Source organism: Nomia melanderi, chromosome 12 (assembly GCF_051020985.1).
Source record: "Nomia melanderi isolate GNS246 chromosome 12, iyNomMela1, whole genome shotgun sequence".
NCBI classification, from domain to species: domain Eukaryota; kingdom Metazoa; phylum Arthropoda; class Insecta; order Hymenoptera; family Halictidae; genus Nomia; species Nomia melanderi.
In genome coordinates, this window is record NC_135010.1 from 14953842 (window position 1) to 14969497 (window position 15656).

Genomic DNA, 15656 nt, shown 5'->3' on the forward strand with positions numbered 1-15656 from the left:
AAGTTACAATGATATTTTCTCTAAAATTTTACAAGCATTTCGTACACAGAAGAGTTATTGTCGAGAGATTCTCAAGTAAAACTCGTGCGACCATACCTCGTGACATCATCAATGTATAGGATATATCGATACCTTGTTATTTCAATCTACTTCTACGCTATATTTTACTGATTGTAATGCAACTTGAATAAAAATATAATTACAATTTATTGTTTCTTTAAAATATAATTTCCTATTTACGTTCAATATTTTCACACATATATTAAAATACGAATTTAATCGACTACAATATTTTAAACGTAAAGCGTGCATCTGAAGGCATTGGTTTGAAATAGTTTTTAAATTCGTATTACATTTTAATTACATAACTTCAAGTCGTTTGTTAATTAATTTTAACATCACTTGTTTAAAATTTTACTTTATATGTTTTAAATATAGTAAAATGAATATACCTTGGGATAATGCGTATAGTTAAAATTTCAAAATATTCAAGTATTTATTACTACATATCAGTCCTTCTTTGAGAATTACATTTTTAAAATATTATCGTGCTTTCTCTATTGGCAAGATAGCTTTAATTGACATTTAAAGTTTTTTTAATTTTCGCATAAAAGTGTTTGCTCTTATAGAAAGAATATATAATAATGAAAGCTATTTATTCTAATATACAATATCCTGTGCAATTTTTTATCCGCAAAATTTGTATTCAATAAAATAAAGAATATATTCATAAGAATGAGAAGCAATTAATAAAAAACTGGTTTCCGAAGATGCAATTCATTTCGAAATACATTGAAAATATACGTTGCCATCTTTACTTGGTGAATCGTTGGCCAATCGGATCACTTTCAATAAGCGGCCATTTTACTTTCGCTACGGTCGCACGAAGCGTGAGTTAGACTCTGCGGAACACCGTGCAATCGCAAGCTACCGCTTGCATCGTAGATTTTGTGAGTTTTCCGTGCGAAAGGGACCTAATTAGCACAATAATTCGACAAAACGTCCATCAAAGAAAAGCTGGAAGATGGTTTTGGCGGAAAGAAACTCTGAAAATGTTAGAAATGGGCGCAGATCAAGAGGCCCCAGCCCCAATGGACAGACGGAATCCTCAAGTGAAGAAGACGGAGGTACCAATTTTCCATTACAATTGAATTATTCTTATAATCAATTAAATCCTTTACAATGATTGTTTATCAACGCATTACATATATAAGAAACTCTCAATGTGATATTTTTGTTTGAAAGCTTGTATATTTTTCTATTGATCGAATACGAAAATCCGTAAGGATCTTCAAACAGCGCGCCCCACTTTTCCCCTTTTTAAGTTCTGTAGATTTTCAACCAATTCCTACGGTTATTTTTATGAAACAAATTTGAATATTTATTTTGTGAATTACTTAATATTTACATTTGTCACCTTATATTAAATTATATTTCAAAAATATATCATTGATGATAAAATATATTGTGCATTTATAAGTTGAAGTTACTTGTGGACTTAATGATTTATGCATTAGTAGCATATAAATAAAGGAAACTTGCCTTTTAATTAATTTTATATTTGGATACCGTAATTATAAACTTTTATGTTAATTTTATAGTAATATCTACTAAGAGTCATTGTTTTTAAGTTCCAGCAGAAAAAATACGTGTTGGACGGGACTATCAAGTCATTGTTCCAGAATTTGTTCCAGTTAATGGTATGTTTTGATAAAGCATAATGTTATTAAAAATAAGTAAACTGATATTGGTTTAAATAATGCAAAAGGAAGTATTCATAAAATAAAAAATTGTCTTTCAATTTATTCAAACATTCATAGTTATGAATTTTGTATTTTAGAACGACGATTAGATCAATGTCCTGATAGAGCATTACTTGTGTGGTCTCCTACAACAGATATACCTGATCAAAAGTGTAAGTAATATCTATATTTGTTACTTGAATTATAAATTATTCATTATAAATGATTCATAAGCAATTACTTCCTACAGTGGATGAATATATTATATTGGCTAAAGAAAAATATGGTTACAATGGAGAACAGGCATTGGGAATGTTATTTTGGCACAAACATAACTTAGAACGTGCTGTATTAGATTTAGCCAACTTTACTCCATTCCCAGATGAATGGACTGTTGAGGACAAAGTACTTTTTGAGCAAGCTTTTCAATTCCATGGAAAAAGTTTTCATCGTATTCGACAAATGGTACGATATTTTATCTATAAATGAGCATATATTGTTAATTTTTTATAAATTTTACATAATTTCTTTGTTTTAATAACTAATTGCTGTTTCTTCTCCTCCTAGTTACCTGACAAATCTATTGCTAGCCTTGTTAAATATTATTATAGTTGGAAGAAAACAAGAACTAGAACATCATTAATGGATAGGCAAGCAAGAAAACTAACAAGTGGTGGAAAGGAAGGGGAAAATGGAAGTGAGAATGGAAGTGAATTAGGCTCTAATACAGACAGCGAGTCAGAAGAAAAAGTAAGATATTTCATCAAAATATTTAATAAATGCATGCATTAGACATTTACATAAAGTCAATTCTCTCTCTCTCTCTTTTAGAAGAATAATAGTTATATAAAGTTATAAGTATTCATAAAGTTTGTGTTATTCATCAAGACAGAATAACGAATTCGTTTTAGTTGCTTGTTTAATTTTTTATAAACCTAGAGCTTTATATTACCATTTTCGTTTTGCTACATTTCAATGAAGTTAGTTTGTCATAAGTCAGTTAATAATTATGCTACAGCGTGTGGTAGTTATCTCCTTTTGTTGCATCTTAATGCCATGGCACTGGCTTAAAAAAAAACACAAGCGTGATATTGTGATATTTATATGCATTTAAAAAATGTATCCACACGGTAACGTATTCCATGCGGTGAATAAAAGAAAGAAAACAAAGGCAGCTGATCTATAATTGGTAAAAGTTACTAGTATCGAAAATAAAAAATTAAATATAAAATGAATTCGTCCACGTTAAATAATTGGAACTTAAACATTATTAAACTGATCCATCTATTCCGCAATATAATAACAAGAAAAATTTTCTTAATTTTTCAAAAAATAAATCTACATCGCCATCAGTTATACAAAATTAAAGTTATTCTCGTTTTCGTTGTGTCGTGTATGAACGTAAATGTGGAACGTTCCAGAAATGGACGATCCACCGCGGAATACGTCGTGGAAAGAACCAAGCTGTGCCAGGAAGCCAAGGCACTGACGCCAAAGCCCCATCCGACTCGGAAAACGTCCCTCAGGTTCAGGTACTCAGCCTAAACCTTACCCAATTGCATATGCTTATTATATTTTGCTATTTTATGTATCACATTTATTTTTTTTTTCTCTGTCGTGTAAATCCTTTTATCTTAATGAGAAGACAGTGAAGAAACCAGAAAGTAAGAGAACTTGTATGTACAAACAGATTCGTACATTAGCAGATTTGGTAGGCTGAAACCTAACTGAGGAAAAAATATTGAAGTGCGCAAAGCACTAAATACTAGGAAGACACTTATAACAAACAAAATTAGTAACTTAGAAAGAGATTGGCTTTTGATTGCTTGAACAGTTTTAACAAAATTACACGAGTACGGCGTAGATGCGGTACTGCTGAAATGTTATGGCAGGCTCTGTTACAGTTCATAATAATATGCTCCCATGTACATACTTCAATATTTTTGTTCTGTAAAGAGTTTTATCTTAGAGAATTAGTTTAGTTAAATGTAAAAGAGCTCACATGGAGGGAGAGGGTGGGGGGGATGATCGGATTTCATCTTAAAAAGGGTGTTATGTGTTGTAGGGCTCGTGTAGCAACTGTGGCGTTGCTTGTCATAGTGTACGTGCGACGCCGAAAGGACACGCGTGTCACAGCTGCTATCTGCACTGGAGGTCAGTGAGTGCAAGTAAAATTAAATATCTGTAATTAAAAGAAAAAAGAAATTAATTTGAACTTTCCTCAAAGTAAGAATGTTCATACTTAAAATAGTGAATTGAAAATAGTAATATTTTAATATTCACGTTACTCGTACAGATATTTATATGTATGAGCATTCTTATCAGTGCACCGGCTAATCTGTAAAAATACTTTCATTTTATACATACCTGTCCTCTTAATAATGAAATGAATCAGTGCAATATGGATCAAACTTATTCAAATGATTTAGGCGAACCGGTGTAGCAAGACCGTTAAGTTCCATGCCAGGTCGTACAAATAAAAGAAAACCACCTCGTGGCCTGGTCGTTAATCACGATGATTTAGCAGCATTGGCTGGCCAACCGAATCAAGCGAACAACAGTTTACAAGCAATCGACACTGAAATTGTTAGCTTAAAACGACAAGTACGTCTTCAAATCAGAATAATCAGTCCGCGATAAAAGAACGTGTGGATACATTTTTTTCTAAACATACAAAGATAGCTCAGTACTCTTTGATATGTAACGTAGACTATTTATTTATTAGTATACATACTTTCCGATACACAGATACAATCAAATAAACAGCAAGTAAGTGCATTAAAACGCAAAACAGCCGATGGTATTGAAGATTTGCGGCCGCCGGAAGTGTCGAGTCGTATAAACGCTCGTTGGACAAATGACGAGTTATTGTTAGCCGTTCAAGGTGTTAGAAAATATGGAAAAGATTTCTCCGCGATCGCTGATGTAATTGGAACCAAAACAGAAGCGCATCTACGATCATTTTTCGTGAACTACCGGCGGAGGTATAATTTAGATGCAGTTTTAAAAGAATACGAGGCTGAGAATGGCCCGATATTGATTGATGACGAGAAAGAAGAGAAGGTAAAGTATCTTAAATTAAAATAACACGATGCACATTCCATGGCATTAGTTGTTTAATTATTATGAATATGTTTTAGATGGACGTCGATCAACCAAATGAAGCAGCAGAGTCATCGCAAAAGACAAAATCATCCGTTGGTCTTGGACAGACGGCTAAATAACAAATGAGTATGTTGCTGAATACTAAACGCGAGAAAAATAATCACAGGCACTTTGATAATCGATAATATCATAGAAGAAAGAGGTATTTGTCCATAATTCAGTTTGCAATTTACATTTATTTTTATTCTTAGTTGTATCGCTTTGCTCTATGGTGGTGCGATTATACGTTAGGAACAACCAAGTACAAGAAACAATGTTCATTGAACTTGTGCGCGGTACAATGATCCATATAACGAATATATGGACAAATTGATACTGAAGAAAGCGTGTGAATTTATTTAGCTAGACTTATTTTTAGTGTAATATACTTTGTATGTGTCTGAAATGGGATTTTCCTTAAACAGTCTGAAAGAAGCATGGTTCCATTAAAGACATTTACCGTACAATACTAAGAAAAATTTTAAGTTCTCATTAAGTTGATACATCCAAATGCAGGTACAAGCATCATTAATAATATATAAATATATATACTGCACGTAATCATGGATGCACAGTACGATTTTCTTTTGTAAGTAAATTAATTCTATTCTGTAGCACATAATATTTCTAGGTATGCATAATGGACATAACAGTCCTATTTTGACTAATGAAAGTAATTTAAACACAAAAATTACTTGTTTCGAGTGAGGAAAGATTAAATTAATAACGGATGAAGAATCAATAAGATTGTAAAAATATTGAAAAAAATGATATAGTTCGCATCATTAAGAAAGATCGTGTAACGCTTGGTAACAACCATAAACCAAACAGTTTATATACCGGAGAATTAAAATGACAATTTCATGTACGGATAATCAAGGTACCTTGTGACTATTTCATTACTCTAACGATTTTTTACCCGTGCTCAAATATTAACTAGCCACTGTTCTAAAGTTTATGTTGCTGTAACACTGCTACGTTTGTATGGAGTTCAAGTTCTGCATGAATTTCGTGTCAGTTTATCGCATTCTATATTTAATTATTTATAAAAAAACACTTTCAAGGATGTTTAAATAGTTTATGTTACGAAATTTAGATTAAAGAAAGATATAATTAAGGAAAAATATACACGATGTGATCGTTTATTTCACATTTCATTTATGTAAAATACTATTCGAACCGTTTTAATATTCCTTTTTGTAGCGTCGTACAATGTCAATGCCGGATGAAAATTCTTGTATTTGTGCCTATGCATTTCTGGGCGTACAAAGGAAATTTAAGGAATACAAGGTTGTGTGTTGAAACAACACTTTTCTTAATCCTCACCGTTTCACTATACGCTAAATCATAATGTGTGTACTCAAATTATAATAACGTTACAATTTACCACGAATCAGACAATCTTCCATTCGCAGCGGAAACGAAACGACGGGGAGAGAAAAGTTCTCTACATGTTTCCATTTTTAAATTGTTCAAATTACTAATTACGACTATTTGAGGGAAAAGAAATTGACAGTGAAAGGTTTAACACGATTGTCGCTATGTTATTTTATTTAAAATATGAAATTGTAACGGTCGTGTTAAACGTCTCATTGATAGAGAAATAATGCTCAACGAAAAGGTACAGTTTCATTCAAATTTTAACAAAGGAATATGTAATATTTTATCAAGATACATCACAATGCAAATTTCTTTTACAAGTTTTATAGAATAAAAAATTTGAGGGGCAGAAAATCGTGTTGCAAAAAAAAAATATTACCTTAAGGAAAATAAATATATTTTTGTGGCTTTCTGCTACCTACTCGATCCAGTTGTATAAACGAATAATGGTTCCTGAATATTTCTATTATGCAAAATTATATAATGAAAGCACATATATAAATATGTATTATATAATATAAGAATTGACCGTATTATGAAAAACGGTGCTTCTATACTTCAAAGCACAAGTTTCTGCACTCCAATATATATAGAGGAGTATCCCAATTATGATAGCAAAGTATATTGATTAATTCGAATGAAAAAAAAGAATTCCAAAATAGTTACTCATGTACTGTTACATATTCAAACAAATATAAAACGCATAAACCTGTTCACGTCTTGATAAAAATAATTTTAGATTGATAAGGAGATCTTAATAAATCTATTTTGAAGAGATAGTTTAATCGCGTCAATTGTTCTAAAAGAAAAAGAATTCAAATTCCAAGGTAACTGTATAATACATAAACAATAGCACCTTTTTTTATTATTGTCGTTTAATCACACTTTTAAGACCTATCGACTTCCAATAATTTTCACAGTGAAACATTATAAAACTCAAATATGCGTCACTCTTTAATATAGTTTCACGTGTACATTTATTATTAATAGCAACAGTAATCACATTATGAGTTTAATATTTGTCTAGGTAGCGTTGACTACTTAATACTAATAAAGCAATCGGAAACACTTATGAACCTGTGTGCACGATTTTTTTTTTTTTTGTCAGAAAGATGTTATTCCATGAAAATGATTGTAAGATTAGTATGTACACTCTAGTAATTATTATATAAATATACTTTGATGTAAATAGAAAGAATCACCAAAGAAATTTACTGTAATCGTTAGCAACATATCACGATGACGGGTCAAGTGGCCGCTAGGACTGTTTGGCCCAAAACAAGTAGTTCGCAAGCTCGAATAATAAAATGCATTGCGACTGAAAGTGTACAGCGAATTATTTGGATGCTTCAAATTATGATTTTTATTCGAATGATGTTTACATTTGTAGAACATTGGAACATTAATGAACTGTACCTATTTGCAAAATTTATTTGACTTTGTATCCAAATTGTAACGTTATGCTTTCATCAATTCTCATTGTATTTTTCATAGATTCATTATAGTTTTAGTACGTGCAATTATTTTATACGAGAAAAGCACGGCGCAGTGTTCAATGATGTTAGGTATAAACTTTTAATTGTTTAAGATTGAAGAAAGAAGCCTGTTCTGATCGTATCGTTGCGTACGTACTACATTTATTAGTAAAACAAAATTGCACTTCTTTCTTCAATTAGTTATTTTATTACAAATGCATTTAAGCGGCAGACGATACGCGTTTCGTGAATAATTTTTCAGACGTGCGAGTTTATTTAATACCCATATATAGTTTGGAAATTGAATTTTTGTAATTTTATATGCGTAATACCTCTATGCAGCCCTTTCCAGTAACTGTTCAGACACTTTTAAAGATAATTTTAAACTCTATCATATAAATTTAAAATTAAAGGAATGTGATTTCTTTAATCATGTCACGATAGCAAATTCGCCAGATTATATTTGATATCGTACAGCTGTAGATACGAATGAAAGGTATATGTTACGATGGGTCATTAAAAAAAAAAACAAGGATCATCGCGATGTGTAATATATTCTACGATCGTTCAAAATTTTTCTAATATTCTGATAAGATTAAATGTAGCATAATGTAAATACGAAGTTATATGCTTTGTGAATGTGCACTCATTCATATAATCGTAAGGTGTACAGATGTATTTATTCGGGATTATTAAACATTTCTTGTGTACTTTGATGGATTAGAAAACATTTATTTGAGCACTCCTCAATAATTAAGATTAATTCTTAATTTTTAGCTACGATCATTCATTAGTTTATGATTCATTCAGTTACAAATGTACATTGTGATTATTATTACTATTATTACATATACTCCTGTATTACAATTCTTTGCTTCTTCAATAAATAGTCTATGTATTTAGTATTTAAGACAATTTCTAAATTAGTAAAATCGAGATGAGATTCACGCTGAAGCCGATATTTTGTTTCGATCTTATTTAGGATGTCGGTGACGCTGTCCTTACTGTATTCTGCGGTATACTCTGTGGAGCATTTGTCAGAATTGTACTTATTTTCTTGTATATAATAAAAACAAAGATTTAAAAACTTCGACTCTTCCCTATAAATAGAATTGTCATCGTGATAGAAGGGATTCTCAATTATTTCATTGACGTCGAAGTTTTTAATATTCTGTGTAAAATGTTTGACGAAAAATAGATGTGTGTTCTTATTTGTAACAAGCTCTAGTCGATCAAGCATTACTTCGTCCAATAAGGATAGATACATACACTCTTCGTGTTCGGTTCTTTGTAAAACATGTGTATTTAAATTCTTCGTAATAATTTCACGTATTTCCGAAATTTCATCCTTCAACAAAATCAGGCAACAATATAAAATAGTTAATTTATTTTCATTCGTCAGTTCCGCAAACCGGCGCATCGAGAACTGTAGAAATTCAACCACTATTTGTCTTACGCACTCCTCTTCATGAACAGACAGATGCAAAATATGTGATAATATTTCGTTTATAATTATACTATCATCAGAATACATTATTATTAATATACACTTCAGACGTTGTAGTTTAGAATTCGTTACATCTTCTTTTTGGAAAGATACATTTTTCACCAATTCTTTCATATTTAAGTCATTCGCGTCAACTAACGACAAATGTCTTAAAGTATCTAGAGCGTAATTTGTCATTGCGTTCATATGCAATTCAGTATAATCACGTTCGTTTAGAAGTAAACGTTCAAGAACGACTTTCAAGACTGGCATACAATTCCCTACACTATTTAAGAAGGAAATGCATTGATCGATACAATAAGAAGTTAAAATTTTATCTAGAATGTCAGCATTGATATTATTCGTTTCTTTAACATAGTTTGCATATAATTTTGTGTAATAGTCGATGTACTGAAAAAAGCCTGGCTTTATCCTTTCAGAAGACAATACGGATGAATTTCGATCGAAAAGATGTATGTCTATAGTATTCAGTTTACCGAAAAGAGGCTCTGCTAATTGCAAATGCAATGTTTCTAATATGTAGCATACCCTGTATCTCTCTTGGGGTATATTATCCCATGCTTGCAATATTTTTTGTAGTCGTGACAATTCGGTACATTGTGACGATCCATAATGATTCGTATATTGTGAAACAGAATTCAAACTGGTATTACAAGTTTCAACCGATAGTTTTTCCATCAGATGTTTTATAGTTAGTAAATAACCGTGAATCAAATTTGCATTTTTGCTTGAGGAAATATGCTGTTTTAACTCTGTAATCTCAAGCTCGATACTCAAGAAGTCTGTTAAAGCCGCATATGCCTTTGCAGCTAGAAGTCTGACGTATAAAACGGGATTTTTAAACAATGTCCGTATTAAACACTTTACCCTTGACACAAATTCTTGACACGAGTAGTCGATGAAATTGCAATTACTGTTTGAAAATTTAGAAAGAAGTATGAGGATGTGTACGATACGTGAATGTAAATATAACGCAGTAGAAAATTCCATGAAAGTAGAAGAGAAGTTGGAAATTTCTTTCATCACGTAACTAGCGAGTATAGGATAATGTGTAATGAAATGATTGATAGGATAGCCAGTTCCAAAGTCTAAAGCATCCCCGCAACTTTGACCTGCCAATCTCGGAACTATTGCACCGAACAACTGTAGACTTGCATTTCTGAAATGTATAAAACGATTGTAGTTTCTATTGTGAATTTCAGAATATATGCAGTGTTACCTGATAGTCCATATTTCAGATTCCAGATATCTGAAGCAGATTAAAGAAATTCTTTCCATGTAAGGAATTAATTGTACATGTACTTCTTTATCAGCTACCAATGCACGAAGAAAATGTAAATGCCTTGCCCAAGGAGAATCATGTTGAGACACCATACTCTCGGAAAAGGCACTGGGAGAATCATGCAATAGGTTTAACAGTTTCTGTACAGCAAAATGCAGAAGAGGCCTATCTCGTCGAGTATCATTAACAACCATTCTATGGAACATTATTGATAATCCAGCACCTCTTCTAGTAATGTTTAAAGATTGCATGGCATCATTTTCCAGGATGCGTGACACGTGCGTTTTTATTAAACCATAATATTTAACTTCGTTGCACAAACGCCTACAATTTTTAATTATTTATCAGTACATAGTATTTCAATTAATTTTTTATATAATACCTAGTTAAGCGTCCGATTAATGTACCCGCAGCTTCTACTACGCCTTTGTGTCTACATTTAAGTAATACAGTAACAATAATATCAATAGAACTCTTTACTGTTTCATCTGAACACATTAATGTTCCTATTTCAGAGGCTATTTCACAAGAGACCTGTGGATGAAGCATATTATTGTCTTATTCGATTAAAATATTATATTATATGGGTCATAACGAAAGAATGTATTACCTTTAAAGACATCCAAATGCAAGAAACGAGGACCTGGTGTGCGGGAGTTAGACACAGCTCATCAAAATTGATGTTATCAACTGCACTATTTTTAATGACTGCATCAATTGCTAATCCCATTTCCGCAAAGGAAGATGAATATTCTGCGAATTTAATTATGTCTTAATTACACCTATCATACTTTACATTTTTAAAAATAGAGTACCTTTGTTTTCTGACTTTAAAGAAAGTACAGATAGAAAGAAGCTAATAGCATCCTTTAACATAAGTAATATTCTTTCAACAACTTCTAATGTTAAACAATCGTGTTCTGGTCCATTTTTAAAGGCAATATTTAATAAAGCAGTTAATACTCCATAGAATGGTTTCTTCTGAACTATTGCCTTTAATACATCTTCCTTCATCTGCGTTAGTTGATTTACAGCTTCATTAAGCAAGAAGTCTGAATAATTTGAATAGTTATTACAACTCTTGTATCCATCAAATTTATTTAAAGGTAGCCAATTTGCTAGTATCGAAATTAGAGCTGCACCACTTTCGGTTTCATAGAACTTGTAGGAATTGCAATGTGTCAGTGCTACTGTATACAGTATCTAAGAAAATATTAATTATTAATAATTTGTTCAAAAGGAAGAAACATTAAAAAAAGATTCTCTTACTTGTTTTTCCGAATTCGTTAAAATGTTCTTATCAAAGTAATCGAGAATCATAGAAGTACTTAGTTGCTTGACATCAAGTGCTGAATCTAACACAAGTCTTAATAAATTAAATAAGCTGGCCTTATTTGTGAAGTTCCAATTATTGGTTTCTTTCAGATGTTTCTGCAGTAATAAAGCACATAATGTATTTTCGGTACTGCTACATTTATTCAATGCATTCGCATTAGTAAAAGAAAGCATGACCCTGTACAAATTTAAACCAAGTATTTTTCGTTGATAACAAGAACCAATTTCAAAACAATCCAATAAAAATTCGTGCAGCCAATGTGTGATATAATATACATCATGTATATAATCTGGTTTACTCTCACACATCTTTAAAACATTGGCATAAAATATTTTAAAATATTTAACAATTCCATCTCTCATATTCACTGCCGTAGTGTTTGCATTATGCCATAAAAAATTTCTTAGTATATAGAAACAATCTCTATTTTTATGATACAAATTGTTTACTTGATAACAATTTATTGCAAAACCATTCAATCTTACAATTTCCTTGTTATGATTTATATAGCATTCAATTTTTGGTTCTTGTGGAAGATCAATGTTTATTTCTCTAGCTACTCTCTGAAGATATGATTGAAGAAAATATCCATTAATATCTCTTGTCATATCCCATAAATATGGTAGGATACTTTTATATTTTTTCACGATTGGTTCAAGCCAATGTTTACAAAGTAATTGAAGAGCATTGTAATTTGCACTGAAAATAATTCAAACTGTTATATTTGTTTCATGTTTACTTATCTCATTATGTATGAAAGTTTACAATTACACTCACTTTTCGTCTGTTTCCCAATGATGAAAGAGATAATCTAGTACACAACCGAAAACTTTCTTCCACTCATCCTCACTTAATTTTTTAATAATGCTAATATAAACTTTTGTACCCGCTGAACGTAAATTATACTTTGTTAAGCTAGTGGATAATAAAAGTAAAAATTCATAAGATGTCATTACTTTAATATTATCCCAAACCTCACAGATTTCCGCGAGAATATCGTACTTTATTTCACTTTGCCAAGAAATTTGATTAACGCAATGTTCAAATGCAAATTCTAAGTAACCATTATATTTGTTTTCCATAATTTTTAGGTACATATTAAAAATGGACACTGAATTCTGTTTACTTATTTCATTGATTGCATTACACCAATTTGAAAAAATAATTGACTCTAGTTTTTTCTCTACTGCTAAATCACATGTGATCCAATAATCTATATTCATAGTTCTATGTAACCATAAGTGCAATACTTTGTATGAAAAATAAGAATGTTTAGTATATTTTATACAGTGTTCATATATAACATGAAAAATCAGGGAACAAATGTCATTAAAGTACATTTCTTTACAATTTACTTGTAAATATCCATAAATACAATTTAACTTGAATAATTCAAGTTCAACAGTATCATGTTTTTCATCCAAAAAGTATAATTCTTTGCAATTAGAATTTAAAAAATTTTTAAGAGTTTTGTTCATAAACACCAAAGTAGAATCCATTGACAGTAAAGCAAAAAATGTGTGGGAAGCTAAAAGAGTTCGTTCTTTTCCTATTTCTGGGTTTGGAATAAAAATTTGTATAATGTATCTAAACACTGGTTGCCACTCCTTCAGATTTTCATCATTCCATGATTGCTTATATGATGAAGCATAGTTTATTAATCTCTGAAAAAATTAAAATATTTTATAAAAATACTGAAAGATAATTTCCACAAATAAAATACTATTGTATGGAAAGTTACTGACCCTGAAAATCATATTGTCTTCTGTACATGATTGCAGTTCCTTAATTAAATGAGTTACTTCCACATTTTTTTTACACATTTTTGTATAGGTAATTGATTATGTTTTACTTTAATCTTTGTGTTTGTTTTCTTCTAATTATACTACTGAGTTTTTCTTGTTTGTAACTCAAGAGTTGCTTTTGTAGCAACTTGAACAGGCAAATCAACCTTTTCTGTCTTATTTTTATCAGTGTCACATATCCTGGAATTAATAAAAATAATTCTTTTCTTAATTATCTATATTAATTCAATGCAGATGAAAGTAATTATAATATATTTAATTCCTGTAAAGCCAAAATCAATTGAAAACAGTTCAAAGAGTAATAAATTATTGCTTTAAGTGTGAATAAGCACATTATTTAGCAGCCATCAAATTAGCTTTTTGTTTAAAGGTTTATATATGTCTAAAATTGAAAAAAATACAACATATTCTTAATGTAATAGATTAAGGATACTTATATAATGTAATAAAATAATACCATGTTATTTTTAAGCATATGTTTTATTACAACAGAAATGAGTAAACTTTAATATGAAAACAGTTCCATAGTATTAGTTTAAATTATAGTGACTTATAAATTATAATGACTAAATTAGTTTCGTGATGGAATTGACTCTTCAGGCACATACCCCCCATTTTCTATTTGTTCTTTGAATTTTATGAACTCTCGCTTTCGATCAAAGTGTTTTACCTAGTAAGAATTGATAAAAATGCAGACTTCATTAAAAAATACAATAAAAAGTAGAAAGTATACTTTACTTAGATACATTGTACTGTTATTATTCTTTTTATTCATTAAATACTGTAATAGAAATATTCATGCAGCATTTAAATCTTACCCATATCTTAGAGCAAAACTTTTCATATTCATCTCTAAATTTCTTACATTCAGTTTCTGATTTACCCTCATCAAGACATTTCCAATATTCGTCTCTACAGTTCCAACATTTTGTACGATCCTCTTTATTTGGAAAAGACATTCTAAAATAAGGTGCCCTTAATATTAATTGTTTTATAGATTTTCATTCACCTGCTTATCAAAAGTACTCTTTTAAGCAAAAGGAAAATTCTACATATAAAACTTAAGCAAACAATACTTACCTACACACTTTTCTTATGACAAAAAGTCAACAGCAAATGTATAAATTTTCACTGACGAAATCAGAGTCAATTATAAACACTTATTTTTATAGAATCAGAAATAAGATCCTTAAAATAAAACGGAAAAACTATTACATAATCATGATACTTTATGACTTATTTATATATGAGAAACGATTAAAAGCAGAAAAATGAACTATATTTTATAAAAATACTTAGAAGTATACAACGATTTCTAAAAGCACACCGTATAAATATAAGTTTTTAACTTTGCTTTCGTGCATCATTCATGTCTTAGGTTAATCATATGAATATTATTATATAAAATCGTTTTTAACAATCTTTAAACACATAAATGATACGAAAATTTATATACACAATAATATACTATGGCTAAGTTTATATTACAAGTTATACTTACATTCTACAAATTATAAATACTTCGTATTAATACTTTTATTGAAGAAACTTGTAAGTATCTTGCTTATCTTTATGGTGAAAAAGGGCTTATACAGTATTACAATAAATCCAGATACAAATTGGTTTAATATTTAAAAATTGTACTAATATCTGTAACAAATAAAAATATATAAATGTTATTTTTCACTTTATAAACATACAAGTGGCTTCACGTATAACTTACAATGCTTTCATGCATGTGTAACATTATATACGCAATTCACGTTGAGAATATGAATTTTTTATTGACGTAAAGTAATACCTGGACTGTAACGAACATGTCACAGAATTATACAAGCACGTGGGTTTTTCATTATTTCATTTTAATTAATTAACTTTAATCAAATCGGGCTTACCGATACCAACATATAAAATATATAACCACGATGTAACTTCGAGAAATAAATTTGTATTACTTCATCGCTTAATCAAGTTTCATACTTAAA

The 15656-nt window shown here is 30.2% G+C and overlaps 2 protein-coding genes across 9 annotated transcripts; one reads left to right on the top strand and one right to left on the bottom strand.

The window, feature by feature from the left end:
• Positions 1 to 883: 883 nt before the first annotated feature.
• On the top strand, positions 884 to 8457 carry CoRest (REST corepressor). Of its 5 annotated transcripts, none has more exons than XR_004235251.2 (11): positions 884 to 1127; positions 1632 to 1700; positions 1841 to 1915; positions 1993 to 2207; positions 2310 to 2492; positions 3164 to 3274; positions 3808 to 3896; positions 4172 to 4346; positions 4491 to 4805; positions 4883 to 5766; positions 6090 to 8457. XR_004235251.2 is itself a non-coding variant. In XM_031980024.2 (10 exons), the coding sequence occupies exons 1-10, from the start codon at positions 1025 to 1027 to the stop codon at positions 4964 to 4966; spliced, it is 1419 nt and encodes a 472-aa protein (XP_031835884.1). In that variant the 5' UTR covers positions 884 to 1024; the 3' UTR covers positions 4967 to 8457. The 5 variants fall into 5 exon arrangements, 2 of the variants coding, with proteins under 2 accessions (XP_031835884.1, XP_031835886.1); XR_012999778.1 differs by having other exon boundaries at positions 4883 to 5402; positions 5518 to 8457; XR_004235250.2 differs by having other exon boundaries at positions 4883 to 5049; positions 5518 to 8457.
• A 128-nt stretch (positions 8458 to 8585) lies between these two features.
• LOC116428388 (uncharacterized) lies at positions 8586 to 15651 on the bottom strand. Of its 4 annotated transcripts, none has more exons than XM_076372442.1 (12): positions 15473 to 15651; positions 15173 to 15321; positions 14752 to 14859; positions 14537 to 14631; positions 13612 to 13851; positions 12644 to 13530; positions 11800 to 12565; positions 11346 to 11733; positions 11141 to 11283; positions 10913 to 11064; positions 10468 to 10854; positions 8586 to 10407 (listed from the first exon to the last, which is right to left on the bottom strand). In XM_076372442.1, the coding sequence occupies exons 5-12, from the start codon at positions 13687 to 13689 to the stop codon at positions 8586 to 8588; spliced, it is 4623 nt and encodes a 1540-aa protein (XP_076228557.1). In that variant the 5' UTR covers positions 13690 to 13851; positions 14537 to 14631; positions 14752 to 14859; positions 15173 to 15321; positions 15473 to 15651. The 4 variants fall into 4 exon arrangements, with proteins under 4 accessions (XP_076228557.1, XP_031835866.1, XP_076228559.1 ...); XM_031980006.2 differs by having other exon boundaries at positions 15395 to 15651; XM_076372444.1 differs by lacking the exon at positions 14752 to 14859 and having other exon boundaries at positions 15395 to 15651.
• Positions 15652 to 15656: the final 5 nt, after the last annotated feature.

Coding starts and splice junctions, on each gene's coding strand:
- CoRest (XM_031980024.2), top strand. CDS start 1,025: ATGGTTTTGGCGGAAAGAAACTCTGAAAATGTTAGAAATGGGCGCAGA. Junction 3,897..4,171: donor AGCTGCTATCTGCACTGGAG/GTCAGTGAGTGC, acceptor CAAATGATTTAG/GCGAACCGGTGTAGCAAGAC. Junction 4,806..4,882: donor ATGACGAGAAAGAAGAGAAG/GTAAAGTATCTT, acceptor AATATGTTTTAG/ATGGACGTCGATCAACCAAA.
- LOC116428388 (XM_076372442.1), bottom strand. CDS start 13,689: ATGTGTAAAAAAAATGTGGAAGTAACTCATTTAATTAAGGAACTGCAA. Junction 13,531..13,611: donor AAGACAATATGATTTTCAGG/GTCAGTAACTTT, acceptor TAATTTTTTCAG/AGATTAATAAACTATGCTTC. Junction 11,065..11,140: donor GCATTTGGATGTCTTTAAAG/GTAATACATTCT, acceptor CTTCATCCACAG/GTCTCTTGTGAAATAGCCTC.